The sequence below is a fragment of the Vigna unguiculata genome, chromosome 5 (assembly GCF_037176805.1).
Source record: "Vigna unguiculata cultivar grain cowpea cultivar isolate G323 ecotype 2 chromosome 5, ASM3717680v1, whole genome shotgun sequence".
NCBI classification, from domain to species: Eukaryota; Viridiplantae; Streptophyta; class Magnoliopsida; order Fabales; family Fabaceae; genus Vigna; species Vigna unguiculata.
The window spans coordinates 21,758,363-21,776,413 of record NC_140796.1 but is presented as its reverse complement, the minus strand read 5'-3'; the positions used below and the strand labels follow the sequence as shown (position 1 = coordinate 21,776,413).

General features: G+C 37.1%; 1 protein-coding gene and 1 pseudogene across 1 annotated transcript; both read right to left on the bottom strand.

Moving 5' to 3' along the window:
* Positions 1–6,662: 6,662 nt before the first annotated feature.
* LOC114184481 (uncharacterized) lies at positions 6,663–7,283 on the bottom strand. Its single transcript, XM_028071788.1, has one exon. It carries the CDS (start codon positions 7,281–7,283, stop codon positions 6,663–6,665), a length of 621 nt encoding a protein of 206 aa, XP_027927589.1.
* A 24-nt stretch (positions 7,284–7,307) lies between these two features.
* On the bottom strand, positions 7,308–14,057 carry LOC146886230 (uncharacterized; annotated as a pseudogene).
* Between the last annotated feature and the right edge of the window lie 3,994 nt (positions 14,058–18,051).

Below are 18,051 nucleotides of genomic sequence, written 5' to 3'. Positions count from 1 at the left end.
TTAGGTACCACCTTGGTCAAGCAAGCTCAACCTCATTTTCTTGCTCCACGTAAGTTACTCTTCAGCTCATGCTTCTCCCCTCTAAGCATGTTTTCGTATTTTTAGTAGGGTTTCGTAGTAAGCTCATTTTTTTTAAATTTGTTCCACTATTCTTCCAGTTTCTAAGCCTGTTCCTCAAGCTGTTGCGCTCAACAGTTGGTGTCAAAGTCCTTGCTAGCTTATTTCTAGGTAAGGGAAGCTAGGGTTCAGTATTTTATTTGACTTCTCTGGTGTTTTCATTCTGTTTCTTGGTTTGAGATAATTGGTTGTTGTTATCGTTGCTTGAGAATGGTTAAAAATGATAATTTGGTGGAGATGGCTATCTGTGCATGCGAGAACAGTGGATAACTCTAATAATCTCGCCTAGGCGAGCCAGTCTCGCCCAAGCGAGAGTATCAAAGGCTGCTCCCTAAAATTTGTGCAAACTGTCGCTCAGGCGACGTGCCCCTATTCTAAACAAGAGTCCATCTCACTCAGGCGAGGAGGTCTCGCCTAAGCGAGAGGACACGAAGGCCACTGTTCCCTCTTTTCGAGCTCTCGCCTAGGCGAAGGGAGCTCCCCTGAGCGAGGAAACCTCTCGCTTGGGCGAGACTCTTCATCCTAAGCGATAACTAGGCGAGAATGTGTGTTTGTTCTGTTTCTTCTCTGAACTTGGGTGTTTGGCACATGCTTGATTGAATTTGTATGTTATAGTATGATATCGGTGAATATGCATGAGTAAAGAAGGTTTATGGGTGGTAAATGGTGAGTTTGGCATGATCTTGATATGGGATATACATGAATGGTTAGATATATATATATATATATATATATATATATATATATATATATATATGTGTGTGTGTGTGTGTGTGTGTTTGTGCGTGTGTGTGTGTGTGGTCATAAATTTGGTATGATCAATAATGTACATTGATGGTTGGGATCATGGTTTTGTTTTGGTTAGGACGTAATTCCACGATAGTTTCGTAGTGGTGCCTCATTGGTTAGGGTGTAATTCCATAAGCCTCTAGGTGAGATCTCATGGTAGTGCCTCAGTTGGTTGAGACGTAATTACATGACCCATGTTAGTGGGAGTTCATGGTGGTGCCCCATCTATATAATTTAGTAAGGATTCAAGGTAAGGATTGCATCCTGACGCTCTAAAGAGTCAGTTAGTCTCACGTAGAGCGTACTGACTCGACTGGTGAGAGTAACAGGAGGCCTGGAACTCATTAAGGGTTAACCTTGTGTGTGAAAGTTGAGACATTAGAACAATTAGCTCGGTAGAGCAGTATAAGCCATCACAAGTGCAAGCATCGGCTGAATCCAACTAATTATATGTATCCAGATGAGTCGTGTTTGAGTCTTAGTGTATTATGTGCAAGTCATAACATGATTAGTTGATATATATATATATACACACACACACACACACATTTGTTATATGAAAGTGTAGGACTCCTTTATGTTGGTATCGAAGTCCTTTCTAGCTTATTTCCAGGTAAGGGAAGCTAGAGTTCAGTGTTTTATTCGACTTCTCAGGTGTTTTGATTCTGTTTCTTAGTTTGAGAAAATTGGTTGTTGTTATCGTTGCTTGAGAATGGTTAAAAATGCTAATTTGGTGGAGATGGCTATCTGTGCACGCGAGAACAGTGGAGAACTCTAATAATCTCGCCTAGGCGAGCCAGTCTCGCCAAGCGAGAGTACCAAAGGCTGCTCCTTAAAATCTGTGCAAACTATCGCTCAGGCGACGTGCCCCTATTCTGAACGAAAGTCCATCTTGCTCAGGCGAGGAGGTCTCGCCTAAGCGAAAGGACACGAAGGCCATTGTTCCCTCTTTTCGAGCTCTCGCCTAGGCGAAGGGAGCTCGTCTGAGCGAGGGAAACCTCTCGCTTGAGCGAGATTCTTCAGCCTAAGCGAGAATTGGGCGAGAATGTGCATTTGATATATAGTTGGATATGGAGATATGTTATTGGTTGTATCCTCCCAAGGAAAATCTTATTGTAAAAAAAAAAGTAATTCCATGTTTTCATCAAATAATAATTATTCAATATAGTAGTTGAGGCATCACATATATTGTTTCTGATTTTTGTTTTTAAGAAAAAATCCAAGTGAACCTATTGTAATCATCAATGAAAAGAACATAATATTTAAAATTAGAGGAGATAAAATTGGGGCAGGTCCACATACATCACTCTGAATCAATTCTAAAGGTTCCATACCATGAGTGGAAGAGGATTTAAATGGTAACAAGTGAAGTATTACAGATTGACAAGCTTCACAAAATGAAAATTTATCACGCGATGATGTCTTGACTTTGTAATTCTTCAGCACCTTTTCTAACACTTTATTGTTGGGTTGTCTAAGCTTTCTATGCCAATTCTCCTTTAGCGACATGTAGACAAATGGATCTTTATTGACTTGAGAGTTGACACTTGAAGTTGGTATAATCCATCTCTAAGTTTCCCTCTTAGTAGTATTTTCCCTGTCAATTTGTCCCACATAACAGTAGTTTGCATCAAATTCAACAAGGGAATTATTATCAGCAGTTAGCTTAGATACACTAAACAATTTTTTTGTTATTTCTGGAAAACATATAGAACATTATGCAAGTTGAGGTTATTCAATTTAGTTGTGCCCGAGGCCAATATTTTCAATCTTTCACCATTTCTAACTGTAACATCCCTAATGAATATTACTTGATTTATATTAAATAAATATATAAGGAAAACAAGCGTCTCAAACTTATTAAAACTCATACTCGGAAACTACATAAGTTTAAGATTAAATGCGAAATTTTTTTAAAAGTAATTAAAATCCCAAGTCTTTACAAGTTCCAATAACACTTTGGAAGTACTAATAAAATCCTAGCTCTATCCCAACTAGCCCTCATTCCGTCGCATGTGCACCCTCGGCATCACCTGTAACATCATCTGCTCCCGTGTAACGAATTACACGATCATCGCCATACACAAACAGAAAGGGTGAGCTCAAAAGAATATAAAACATATATTACATACATAATATAAAACATAAACACCCAATTATATACTCAGCATTTCACCCTATTCACATCCTTAGTGCCCCACAACTCTTAAACCTTCAATTTACTCAACAAAGTTAGCCATTGACTCATGATTCATGATGCTCACACGAACCTGCCCGCTCGTGGTCCTACCTCTACGAACCTCTCCACTCGTAGTCCTACTCCATCGACCTGCCCGCCCGTAGTCCAACACATGTGATCCACCAGCTACGTACCTCCCGCACGCAACATCTCTCAACTATGAGCACGGAACATACGAACCTACCTCGTTCATATCCCCACAAGAGAGTAATTGAGTATGAACCTCCCCGCTCATACCATCACATGTTAAACACCATCCATGAACCTACCCGCTCATGGCGAGTTAAGCGATAACCTCTCGCCTAGGCGAGATACTTTATCGCCCAAAACCTTGATCCCCTCGCCTGTGCGAGACATCCCAAACATAGTCTCACCTCTTCGTTTTCTCGCTTAGGCGAGAAAGTCTCGCCTGAGCGAAATAACAGGTCGCCCAAAACCCTGGCATTCCGCCTAAGCGAGTAGCTCGTGCAGAACACAATCCTGACTCTGTAACTCTCGCCTAGGCGAGCCTGGCTCGCCTGAGCGAGACTATCAGTTTGCCTCACTGTTTCACGCACCCAAAAAACGCACACCATGCCAAAACTCCATACAAACATGGTAACCACTCCCTTTCATCATTCCAATATTACAAAACCTATTTCAGACCCCAACATTTGGCTCCCAAACAATGCAATTACCCATAAAAATCATACAGTACCAAAAACTCCAATATTCTCATATATTGACACAAAGGTTTAGTCACATACCACAAACAATCACACATCACAATTCACAGCATATTAGCACGAAAATATAGTGGTAAAGTTACATAATTCATCGCCAATTACAGATTACACTAGAATCTCTAACAATTCATGAAAGGTATGCAAAAGAGCTCTCCTAGTGGTCGCCTCCTTTTATCTGTGTATGATTTTTGTCTGCTCTGAGTAGCCCTCATTCTCTCTTGAATTGTCTTAACTTTCTCAAAAGTCTGTTATAGAAATTCTGGACCCAATACCAGGGATTCACCATCCTGGTTCCAACATAGTGATGTCCTGCATCGTCGCCCATACAAGGCCTCATATGGTGCCATACCTATACTGGAGTGGTAGCTGTTATTGTGTGTGAACTCTACCAACGAAAGCACTTCACTCCAGCCCCCCATATGATCCAGCACACAAGCTCTCAATAAATCCTCCAACGACTGGATCGTCCGCTCTGACTGTCCACCAGTCTGTGGATGGTATGTAGAACTCATCCTCAATTGGGTCCCCAACGCTGCCTGCAAAGATTGCCAAAAGCGAGATGTGAATCTCGGATCTCTGTCTGAAACCATGTTAGCTGGCACACCATGCAACCGGACCACTTCTCGAACATACAACTCTGTCAGCTTATCCAAGGACCACTTCTGATTAATGGCGAGGAAATGGGCACACTTCGTCAACCTGTCTATTATTACCCAGATTGAGTCATACCCTTTCGCAGATCTCGGTAAATGAGTCACGAAATCCATGGCAATATTGTCTCACTTCCACTGCGGAATATCTAACGGTTCTAGTGTACCCCCCAGTCGCTGGTGTTCAATCTTGGGTTTCTGACATACCATACATGATGCCACGAAATCGACCACATCGATTTTCATCCCATTCCACCAAAAGGATTGCTTCAAGTCCTGATACATCTTAGTCATACCTGGGTGTATGCTAAGACGGCTTTTATGTCCTTCTTCCATAATTTGTTTCCTCAGCCTCCATTTTCCAGGTACATAAATTCTGTCACGAAATCTCAGGATACCATTTGATCCCATCCTGTATTCCTTCCCTTTCTCAGTCCCTATCCAACTCACGAACTGTTGCAGCTCGACATCATTCTTTTGTTGTTCGCGTATAGTCTCCAATACATCACTGGTTAGTGTCAGAACACTGCACCTGATGGAATCTTCACTCAACTGCATACCCAGGTTCATATCCCTGAGCTTCTCAATCAATTCTAGCTCTTTCACCATCATTGTCAAGATATGCCTCCTTTTCCGACTCAAGGCGTCCACAACCACATTTGCTTTATCAGGGTGATAAAGCAACTCAAAATCGTAGTCCTTGAGGTACTCCATCCATCGTCGTTGCCTCATATTCAGCTCCTTCTGATCTTACATGTATTTCACGCTTTTATGATCACTAAAAACCTGGAACTAGGAGCCATACAAGTAGTGTCTCCATGTCTTAAGAGCAAACACTACAGCGGCCAACTCCAAATTGTGGGTAAGATAGTTCTTCTCATGCACCTTTAATTGCCTAGAGGCATAGGCCACTGACCTCTTATCTTTCATCAATACACAACCCAGACCCCGATAAGATGCATCGCAGTATACTTCAAACTTTTTATTGGTATCTGGTATGGCAAGTACTAGGGCTGTGGTCAACCTCCTTTTCATCTCTTTGAAGCACTCTTCGCATTTATCAGTCCAAGAAAAGGGTTGGTCTTTTCTAGTGAGCTGAGTTAATGGACTCACCATCTTAGAAAACCCCTCCAAAAATCTCCTGTAATACCCAGCCAGCCCCAAGAAGCTTCTGACTTCTGTTGTGGTCTGAGGTCTCTCCCACTTCAACACAGCCTCAATCTTGCTCAGGTGTACTACAATACCCTGTGAAGAGATAATGTGCCCCAAAAACTGTACCTCTTCTAACCAGAATTCACATTTGGACAGTTTGTCATAGAGTTGATGACCTCTCAGCACTTCTAGTACAATTCTCAAGTGACCTGCATGCTCCTCCTTGGTCTGAGAGTAGATGAGGATGTCATCTATAAACACAACCACAAATTTATCCAGATAGGGGCGAAAAATTTGATTCATATAATCCATAAAGATAGCTAGGGCATTAGTCACTCCGAAGGGCATCACAACATATTCATAATGCCCATACCTCAACCGAAAAGCTATCTTCTGAACATCTTGTAGCTTGACCAAAATCTGATGATATCCAGACCTTATGTCGATCTTAGAGAACACACCTGCCCCTCTCAGCTGATCGAGCAAGTCATCGATCCTCTGCAATAGATACTTGTTCTTTATTGTTAGTTTGTTCAACTGTCGGTAATCCACACAAAGCCGAGAACTTTCATCCTTCTTCTTCACTACTGGAGCTCCCCATGGTGATGCACTTGGTCGAATGAATTTCTTCTCTAGCAAATCCTCGATTTGCTTTTTCAACTCTACTAATTCTGCCGGTGTCATTCTGTATGGAGCTGCTGACACTGGACCCGCTCCAGGGATTAGATCAATTGAGAAGTTTATATCCCTACTGGGTGGCAACTCAGGTATCTCGTCTGGAAATACGTTGGCATATTCATCTACCACTAGTATTCGACTAATCTGCTTTTTAGTGCTTATCTTCTTCTCTTGGGCCACTAACACAAAACAAGTAGATCCTTGCTTCATCTCTTTTTCGGCCTCGTGTGAGGTCACCAATTCTAACCCCTCAGTTTCTGGAAATACAATTATGTGCCGTCCACAGTCAATCACCACGTGGTTATTAGATAGTCAGTCCATTCCCAGTATAACTTCTAATCCCTTCAAGGGCAAGCAAACGAGGTTCACCTTGAAGCGTCTATCCTCTACCTCCATCAAACATCCAACATAGGCTGAATTAGTTGAAACTTGTCCAAACGTTGGTGTCAAAACTATCAACTCGCATCCCAGATCACGAGTAGACAGTCCCAGTCTCTTCACACAATCATGAGATATAAAGGAGTGCGAAGCAAATGAATCAAAAAGCACCAAAACACTGTTATCAAATAACAACCAGTAGTCCAAGATAAGATTACCTGACCGGGAGGCCTTAGTGGTGGTCATGGCAGAAACCCGACCTACTGCTCTCGGCCTATCAGACGAAGGTGGCTGAGACTGTGCTCCTGGTGTGGTCTTCTTATTAGGACATTTGTTGGAAAAATGTCTTGGATGGTCACAAGCATAGCACTTGCGAGTGCTCATGCTACTGCCCCCACTACTAGCTGGTCTAGTGCAGTCTCTCCTAAGGTGCTCTCTTCCACATTTATAACACCTTAGTTTCTGTGAGGATGTTGCTGGTCTACTGTAGGGCTTCTTCTGTTGTCTGCCCTCAGTGTTGCTCATTTGTGTGCGGCTGACGCGATTGGGCCCCATCTTTAGTTGTTCCATACTTTTGGCCTACTCGACCAAAACCGGAAACTCACATACCCTCAGTGGTACAATAAAACGCCTCAGTTCATGTTTGAGACCACCTTCAAACTTCCTGCAGTGCCATTCTTCAGTCACTGCCTGTGAGTAGAACCTTGAGAGATACTCAAACCCCTCTACATAGGCCTGCACCGATAAGTCCCCCTGCTGTAAGGTGAGGAACTCGGCCTCGCGCTCATGTTTGGCGCTATCTGGGAAGTATTTCTCCAGGAATCTCATCTTAAAGTTGGTCCAAGTCACCTCCTCCTCCCTGTTCAGCATCTGTTGTTGCATCCCTATCCACCAATACTCCGCCTCAATCACCAACATAAAGGTGGCGAAGGTGAGCTTTTGTGCCTCCGTACACTCTATCACCCGGAAGATCTTCTCACACTCCCGTAACCACGCGTCCGCCTCATCTGGGGTGGCTTTCCCAGTGAATTTCGCCGAACTTGTGACGCATGAAGTTCTCCATAGTCACAAGTCTAACCAGTGGAACCATCGCCCTAGGCTGAGCTGCTACTGGTTGCATTGCGTCCACCATCCTATGGATCACATTAGCTATCTCATCAGTCCCTGCGGTATTCCTACGTCTCCAGTTTGCCATTGCTTGTGCACGCCACATTGTTCAGCTGTTAACATTAAATAGCTAGAAAAATTCAATTACAAGTAATAAATTGCTAAAATAATTCAATACATACAATCAAATTCACAAACAAGAAGTGGTCAACTCACTCCCCATTTTCCCCCAGACAAATCAAAACGTTGCTCTGACACCAAATGTAACATCCCTAATGAATATTACTTGATTTATATTAAATAAATATATAAGGAAAACAAGCGTCTCAAACTTATTAAAACACATACTCGGAAACTACATAAGTTTAAGATTAAATGCGAAAAAATTTTAAAAGTAATTAAAATCCCAAGTCTTTACAAGTTCCAATAACACTTTGGAAGCACTAATAAAATCCTAGCTCTATCCCAGCTAGCCCTCACTCCGTCGCATGTGCACCCTCGGCATCACTTGTAACATCATATGCTCTCGTGTAACGAATTACAAAATCATCGCCATACACAAACAGAAAGGGTGAGCTCAAAAGAATATAAAACATATATTACATACATAATATAAAACATAAACACCCAATTATATACTCAACATTTAACCCTATTCAAATCCTTAGTGCCCCACAACTCTTAAACCTCCAATTTACTCAGCAAAGTTAGCCATGGACTCAGGATTCATGATGCTCACACGAACCTGCCCGCTCGTGGTCCTGCCTCCACGAACCTCCTCGCTCGTAGTCCTACTCTACGGACCTGCCCGCCCGTAGTCCAACACATATGATCCACCGACTACGTACCTCCCCGCACACAACATCTCTTAACTATGAGCACGTAACATACGAACCTACCTCGCTCGTATCCCCATAGGAGAGGAATTGAGTATGAACCTCTCCGCTCATACCATCACATGTTAAACACCATCCATGAACCTACCCACTCATGTAACAACATCTCTTGATCCACGTTTCAGTAGTGAGTACAAACAACACACCCAAACTGCACTAAACACACTTGGGCTAGGAGCCTTAACTTAAGCGACAAGGCTTGTCTCGCTTAGGCTAAGCTTCCTCGCCTAAGCGAGCTAAACTGGTTTACCTGCGAGGGCTCGCTTAAGCGAGTCTCTCCTCGCCTGGGCGAGCTCACACTTCGCCCAACCCTCAAACTCTCGCCCAGGCGGCGAGTTAAGCAAGACGCAAAATTTCACGAGAGGTCTCGCTTAAGCGATAACCTATCGCCTAGGCGAGCTACTTTGTCGCTCAAAACCTTGATCCCCTCACCTGTGCGAGACATCCCAAACACAGTCTCACCTCTTCGTTTTCTCGTTGAGGCGAGAAAGTCTCGCCTGAGCGAAACAACAGGTCGTCCAAAACCTTGGCATTTCGCCTAAGCGAGTAGCTCGTGCAAAAACACAATCCTGACTCTACAACTCACGCCTAGGCGAGCCTGGCTCGCTTGAGCGAGTCTATCAGATTATCTCACTGTTTCACGCACCCAAAACACGCACATCATGCCAAAACTCCATACAAACATGGTAACAACTCCCTTTCATCATTCCAATATTACAAACCTATTTCAGACCTTAACATTTGGCTCCCAAACAATGCAATTACCCATAAAAATCATACAGTACCAAAAACTCCAGTATTCTCATATATTCATACAAAGGTTTAGTCACATACCACAAACAATCACACATCACAATTCACAGCATATTAGCACGAAAATAGTGTGGTAAAGTTACATAATTCATTGCCAATTACAAATTACACTAGAATCTCTAACAATTCATCAAAGGTATGCAAAAGAGCTCCCCTAACCCTTCCTCCCCTTTTGCTGTCTCTTCTACTAGGTTTCCTCCACCCTTCCACATTCATACCATAATCCACTATTTAGTAGCAAAAAGAGAGTTGAAGTTAGGTTACTGGGATTCGAACCCATACCCTCACAATACAAGGTCAAACCACAACCAACAAACCAATTAACACTTTGTGATAACGAACACAAATATAGTATTACATTATCACCTACCTGGCCCTCACATATTATATATAAAAAAATAATAAAGCAAACATCACATAATTGGCATAGATAGGACTCGAATCCAAGTCCTCTAACACAATCAAAGTACTCGCAACCATTTGAGCTAGTACTTTTTCACATTAAAGCACTCCACATTAAATGCCTTAAAGGCATCCATTACCCGTATTTATTAAATAATTATTTAATTAATTATCTAATTTTCTCGGGTCTTACACTAACTAAGAGAGAAGAAGTCCTACCACTACAAAAAAATTATCATTTAGTGAAGGTTTATTTGTGGAGGTTATAAAAACCATCTCCGAATTAATATTATTTAAGATAGTTCCTTTGAATCGTCTAAACACTAAAATGATCAAGACTTTTAACTGTTTTCATAAGAGGTTTATAACCTCCGTAATTTGAATATTATTTTGAATATGCAGGTTTAGATCCCTTTGGTGGTCTACGGTCAAATGGTATCCAAGAGCTGGTTGTCTTCTTATGGTATTTTAAATCCCTTTGGTGTAGCATTCTTCAAAATGAACCCAAAGTGACTGACCCTTGTTTAAACTTATACGTTGTTTGGAAATTGTTATGATGTTATCTATCTTACTAGTTTATGAACACACATTACTAATTGAGTTTATTTGAACAATGCATCGTGAAGGACGTTCAAGGCCCAACTCAAGCCAGATCCAGGAAACGTTGCTTTATACCTGGGTAAGTACAACCTTCTTTATATTCCAGTGCGTTTTATATGAGTGGAATTGAGGCAAATTGAAAGAGTTTGCTATGATTATGAGTGGAAAATAAACTTGTCTTTTGGAAGTGGCATGCATATATTAAAATAGTTTATTAACTTGTAATAGGATTGATGCAAGTTTGATAAAATAGTTTATTAACTTTATATATAGGAATATACACATGAAAAGTACACACGCGAGCACTGCCTATATGATTAGACATTGTTCTTCATGGCATTATTATTAGTATTGTTGATTTTGGTGGCTGAGTGCTTTATTTATACTTTGAACGGTATGTATTATTTCCAACAGACTATTTAATTACTCTTAGCGCCATTGGGAAATCAGCCATCAATTTTATTAACACATGAATAATAATCTCTATCTTTAACTTGTGTATTATGTTTTAATCTTATGTTTAACCATTCTTCTATCTAATTATATAATATTGTTATCAATAAGACTTTTTTTTCGGCTTTAAGTTTTGTAGCTTCTACATTATAAGGTATTACAAGGGGAGAATTTCATTGACAAGTCCTCTTCATTTCATTGACACACCGAATAACCTTGACCATATAATTGTCTACTTCCGCAATTGTTCTCAGCATGCAAACTTTGAGATTTTGGCTGTCTAGAAGGTATTCTTAAATCCTATTCATTCACTAATATTTTTTTCTCTCTCTTTGTTACCATAATACTAATTATATCTATTTGCAACAACCTTTTCTCTTCTTTTAATATCTTTTATCAGTGGAGATTTTATGAGATTATGCAAGACTCATTGTGCAATTCTTTTCATGACTACATTTGAATGATTATGCTGGAAGTGAGGGAATTCCATACATTTATGCCATCACCACAAAGACTTGCATCATTTGCTGCTTGCTAGGTACAATGCATATGTATTTGATTATTTTTGAAGAGGAAAGTGTAATCTCCTTGTTCTTGTAGACAAGGAAATTTAAGCAGCTGTTGGAGAGCAGTCTAGGGTGGGAGTTTCAACTTGGCAGTGCTGTTGATGGGATATATTTTGAGGAAAATGATGAGGTCATTATATGAATCTATCTCAGTTACTTTGCTTTGTGTTGTGTATGATGCTTTTTTCTGTGTAATGTTTATTTGTTCATGGATCTTACTGGTTCACTTTGCAGTATGCTCCTGTAGTTGAGATGTTGGATGATGAAGCTCTAGTAGGTTAAAAATATGGATTATGTCATCACTTGGCTATAACATTATGTACAATATTTCAAATTTGAATTGAGTTAAAAATCAAATGTTGGATCTAAAGTAGAAATTCAGTAACTTTTCTCTTTGGTGTGGTAGAATTTCAGTAACTTGATGGAGGTTGATGTTTATTATTCACAAAGCTACTGAAATTTGGTATTTTTCTAGCTTTCATAGATTAGGGCATGCATAGGAAATTTGTGACTTTTTTAGGAGCTGGTAAGTGGAGTATTGGCCTTTGAAATTGGGACAATGAGATAATCAGAAGCAGATAAATTATACTCCATATATGACTTGAAAAGAAGAAAGAACCACTATTTTATATTGAATTCTTTGTTCTTTTCTAGTTTTTTTTCTATCTCTCTTCTTTCTTATCCATACACTCCAAACATTTGGTATATTTTTATTTCATTATTTTTGCTGAACTGTATTAAAAGGTTATATAGTGGACATTTGCGTCATTTATTATTTATTTAGCATGAGGCAAACTTTAAATTATTAATAATTAACTTGATGACAAAATTGCTTTTAAGAGAATAAAAAAGGGCTTTTGTTCTCATTTTTAACATCTACATGACAACTAAGGGTGCCAACTTGTTATGTTTTAATGTTTTTGATTAAATATAAGAAGACTAGCACATTTTAGAGAGAAATGGATCAAGAAGTAGTGAGAAGTTGGCAATATATGAGATGGAACGCATTCAAAGACTGGCACATTTTAGAGAGTTCGATGATTATAATAAGATTTGTCTCTTAAATATTCTTTTTCAACATTATGTATTTTTTATATTTATATTGTAATTTTCAATGAATGTACTTTATCTTAAATGATAATGAAATTAATTTTGGTTAATTTTTGTGTAATTTATAAATTTTTTTATTTTTATTTATTTTTTATTATAAAAAATAATTAAATTAAGAAATTATAAATGCAAGTGGATAATTATAAAATAGTTGCAAATAAAGGAGGTTTCAAACCTCCACAAAATAATAGTCACCAATAGAAGAGGTTAAAACCCTCCACAAAACAACTTCTGCAATATAACTTGGATACCAAGGGTTAACAAAAACCTCCACAAATAGGTTGTGGCAACTCTAACTGTAGAGGTTTAGAAAACCCCCACAAATTGATTTGCGGAGGGTAAAAGTCCTCGCAAATTGAAATAAAAACCTCCACTAATTATCAATTTTTTTGTAGTGTACCATTGTTTTCATTGAGATCTTTAAGTTTCTCATTTTGATGGGTCACATGATTGTTAGCTCCACTATCAAGGTACCATTCATAGGGGGAAGCTATGAAAGCACTATGATTTTCTCTCTTGTTATTTTCAGCATTATGATTTGAACCTGTGTATGACTTATCATAGCGATAAAAACAATTCACTGCTATGTGTTCGATCTTGTTACATACATGACATATTGGTTTAGATTTACCTCTTCCTTTACCTCCTTTAAAGTTAAAGCCCCTCCAATTACCTTGTGTCCCAGATTGTTTGCTTTTGAAATTAGTTTTGGTTGCAAGGTTTGCTGCAGTATTCATTAAAAGATTATTGAAATTGTTCAACTGTTTTATTCTGCTTTCAAAAGCCAATAGTTGGGCTTGTAGATCAACCCAACTAAGTTTGATTTGATCAGATAATTTGACCACCACCGGATTGTAATCAACATCCAGTCCATTCAGCGTTTGAATCATCAAATCTAAGATGAAGATTGGTGATCCTGCCAGCTTTAATGTATCAGCAAATTTCTTCATTTTGAGAAGATATTGATCCATCTTCATTTCTCCTTTGTGAGTGTTGTGAAATTCTGATTTGAGGTAGATTGTGCTTGATTTTGTGTGTGCACCTGCTAGGCTTTGGGCTTCATCCCAAAGTTCCTTAGAGGTTTCACAATGCAGCAACTATGTTACAATATCAATGGCCATTGAATTTCTTAGCCACCCTAGGAGACCTTGATCTTGTGCAATCCACTCTTCATGGTTATGATTGGTTTTTTTAGTTTTGTCCCTTGCAATGACAAACGGTTTTGGACATTCTTTTATTTCTAGTATGTAGCCATCTAGTTTGCAACCTCTTATCAATGGAAGAACTAGGGACTTCCATAAGAGATAATTATCTTTGTCCAACTTGACAGAAACAGTTATAGGTAGGTCATTTTTGTGATTTGTGTTGGCTGCGAAAGACATGATTGGATCGAGAGCCTTCAAGTTTAAGAGTTCTGATACCAAGAAAGATAAAATGGAGAAATGTTGTAGTTGTTGTGTTTATATAAACACAATATAGTACAATCATAATCTTTATAATAAAGCCATCATTGAATACAATAAATAGGAAATAATTGATAATGATGACTGCACACATGAGAAATAATACACAGGTATAATATCAGGGATATTGGGATAATATTATTGACATAATATCTCTGGTATTGATTCTAATAATTAAGAATCGTAACTTTCTCTAACTATTATCGCTTAAGTTAGAAATTATCGCTTAAGTTAAAACTTGAACAGAGAGGAAAATGGAATTTTGTTATTCTTGCTAAAGATAGATTTTTCTCGTTTGGGCGAGACTTATCTCTCTTAAGCTAGAAATTCCCGCTTAAGCTAGAATAACAGATTTTTACATACTCTCAACATGCAACACCAAAAATCCCCAAACTAAGAACAACCAAACCACTTCAATTCAATACACCTATAGAGCCAACACATTATGATGCAATCAAATACGAGAATAAACAATTTATTTCGAAATCTAAAAAAAAAGGACATAGCTTCTTACCTCGAATTGATACTAAACTAGATGAGGAGAAAGTCCTAAGTGGAAGGAGCACCACAACCTAAGAAACAGAAACATAAGAGCACTAGGAGAGGTAATGAGACTCTACTCACACCCAAAATGAAACCCAGACCCCGAAACTGGAAACAAAAGAAAGGAGACGAGGGTTTGGAGTTTTTCGACTTACACATAGTGGGAAGACGTTCGATCAATTCTGAGGAGGACTCTACAACAACTTTAAACCCAACCTCTAATTCAAGAAGAGAGAAACAATAAGTTGTTATGGGATGAGAAAAACAGATAGAAAGGGTAGAATAATGGCTGAGAAGTAGAGAAAAATTGAGAGGAAAAGGATGGTAAGGAAGTTGAAGGGTTTGGGAGAAGGTGCTGGCTTTTGCCCTTTTCTTTTAACTAAGCACACATATAGTAAAAGAAATAGGTTTTACAAGTATTATTTTTTTATGATAGTAAAAAATAGTAAAATTAATAATAATAATATTTTATTATTATAATTATAAAATTAATAGTCATTATAATTATTATTGTACGTAACTTTTTAAGTAAAAAATTATTAAGTTTTAAAAAATGGTCTAATTGAGAAAATCTATTAAATTAAAAAAAAAGTAAGGGTAAAATTGATAAAATAATGATTTTAATTTAGAAAACTTTTATTTAAAAGGTAAAACTGGAAAGAAAACGTGGATACCAAAAGAGATATCCTTTTATATACAGGTATATAAAGAATATAGTGAATATCGTGGCAGTAATATTTTTCAAAAATTGTTTTGCACATAAAGAATATAGTGAATATCGTGGCAGTAATATTTTTCAAAAATTGTTTTGCACATTCTTTATTTTACTAATATCAAATAATTATGCATGTTTAAAAAGTTAGATATAGTAGGTCTTGTATTACTCAAAAGAAGTTTAGTTTGATGTTACTACACGAAATTGTGATTCTAAAATGATTTGAATAATCAATTGAACAATCTTCCATTCAAGGATGTGTTCGTTCCATATTGTTACACTTATCTTTGAGCGGAAGTATTCTCAACAACAAGTACTCTTTTCGTACCATTGCTTATCTTAACATGTTTACCTGGACCCTTTGTCAGACTTTTGATATACAAGGACCATATTGTACTCATATATGTCAGACACAAAGAATTATCATCGACTTTGATACCACTAATGTGTTTTTCGAGATGGCTACTTGTTGGGAATTCAAGTGTGAGTGTAAATCCCACATTGTGTAAAAATGAGAAAGTTGAGCATCGTATAAGGATGAAGACCCATAAACTCATTCTCTTAAGGTTTTGAGTTGGAAGTGGTGTTAATCCTTTATATTGGTTGGACTCAGGTTTCATTGGTATTGTCTCCCCCAATGAATTCTCCCATCGCAATAGACCCATTAGTGGCATTAAAGCTTTTTGGTTTGAAGCTATATTTACTTGCTTAAGAGATTGAGGCAAATACAAAAATGGTTTCTTTGAAATGTATAAATTATTATTTATGGAATGGCATTACGAAAGACTCTTTATTTTTTAAGAAATTGCATCTTCCCGTCTTTGCTATACAAAAGTTGTATTTTATGTTTAAAGAAGAATGGGAATTCGAACACCAATAGGTATGTGGTTTTATTCAATAATATGTAGGAGACAATGTTTATAATCACATTGTTAATGAAACACATGTTAGAACTCTGTGGGAGAAGATTGAGTTTTTGTATGCTTCTAAGTTAGGCAATAATAAATTATATTTGTTGAATTGTTTGATGAATTTGAGGTACAAGGAGAGTTTTTTCCATTTTAGACCCTTTAAATAAATTTCAAGAGCTCTTAGATCAACTATTAGGAATGGATATCAATTTTGATGATGAAGTTTTGGAACTATGGTTACTGAATACTCTAATAGAGTATTGGAAGATATTTCAAATTTCAATTAAAAAATCAACCCATAATGACATTGTTTCTTTCTAGATGGTAAAGAGCGATGCTCTTAATGAAGAGATGAGAAATAAGACACATGGTTGTTCATCTCAGTGTGAGGTGCTTGTCACAAAAAGTAAAGGAGTCAGAAAAAGGAACTAAAGGGTAGTAGAGAGAAAAGTAGGAGAAAGTCTAAGTTAAGATATAAGAATGTGGAGTTTCATTATTGTAATAAAATAGGTCACAATAAAAAAAATATTGTTTAAAAGGGAAAAGGTGAACAAAGACAAAAAAGGTAAACAAAAAAAGAATGATGATGATGATTGTGTTACTACTAATGTTAGATGAGGTACTATTGTTCTTTTTGTGACTATGAATCTAATGAGAGCATGTAGATTATTGATGATGATTTTACATTATACGTTACACCGAAGAATGAGTTCTTCACACCTTACATTTATGGTAATTTTAGAACACTAAAGATGAGTAATAATGGTTTGTTAAAGGTTAGGTTATTAATGTAGGTGATTTTTGCTTAAAAAATAATTGATCTAATTGATCTAAATCTAATTGATCTAGTTAAAATAGATTTAAATTATTAATTCAATCTATTTTATTAAATCGGGATTGGATTGGATTTTAAAAAGTACAATCCATAGCCACCCTTATTAGTAAAATATATAGAGATCGATATCTAGTTTATTTTGAGTTGCAAAATTTTATAGTACTAAAATTAAAACCCTAAATTGTCCCACCATTATTTATTTGGTACTTCCTAGAACTGTATATCTAATTTTTGTATGCTTTTTTTTTTTTTCAAAAGTATATGCTATATTAGAATTGGTAAAAAGAAAATTAACAAAAAAAAATTATAAATGCTACTGGACCTATGAGTAAATGGGTTTCTAATCATAACCAACAATTGTAAATCCAATTCTTTACATAATACAAATAAAATGTAGTAGAAGCAAAAATAAAAAGTATCCAACCAAATACATAATAATTTAATGAGTCCCGGTACTTGGAAGGAACATTCCAACAAAATGTATACCATCTTACTAACAAATAATAGAATAGAAGTCCGTAGTCAATTTATTTTGAGAGGAGCAAAATTTCATAATACTAAAATTAAAACCTTAAATTGTGCCACCATTATTTGGTTCTTCCCAGAATTATATATCTAATTTTTTATGAATATTTTTAAAAAAACATATACTACTTTACAGTGAAAACATTTTCCTAACCCAATTCGTACAAAAAATTCTTTAAATAACAATTGATTTTAGAAAAAAAATAATTAATCATTATAATCACTAATTTATATATTAATTTATAAATTAAATATTACTAATTTATGAATAAAATATTATAATTAATGTTAAAGTAAATTTTAAATTAGTTATTAACATTCAGATTTTTTATTATCAGAAAAATTAGTGTTTAAACATTAGTAACTAATTTTACTAATTAAAAT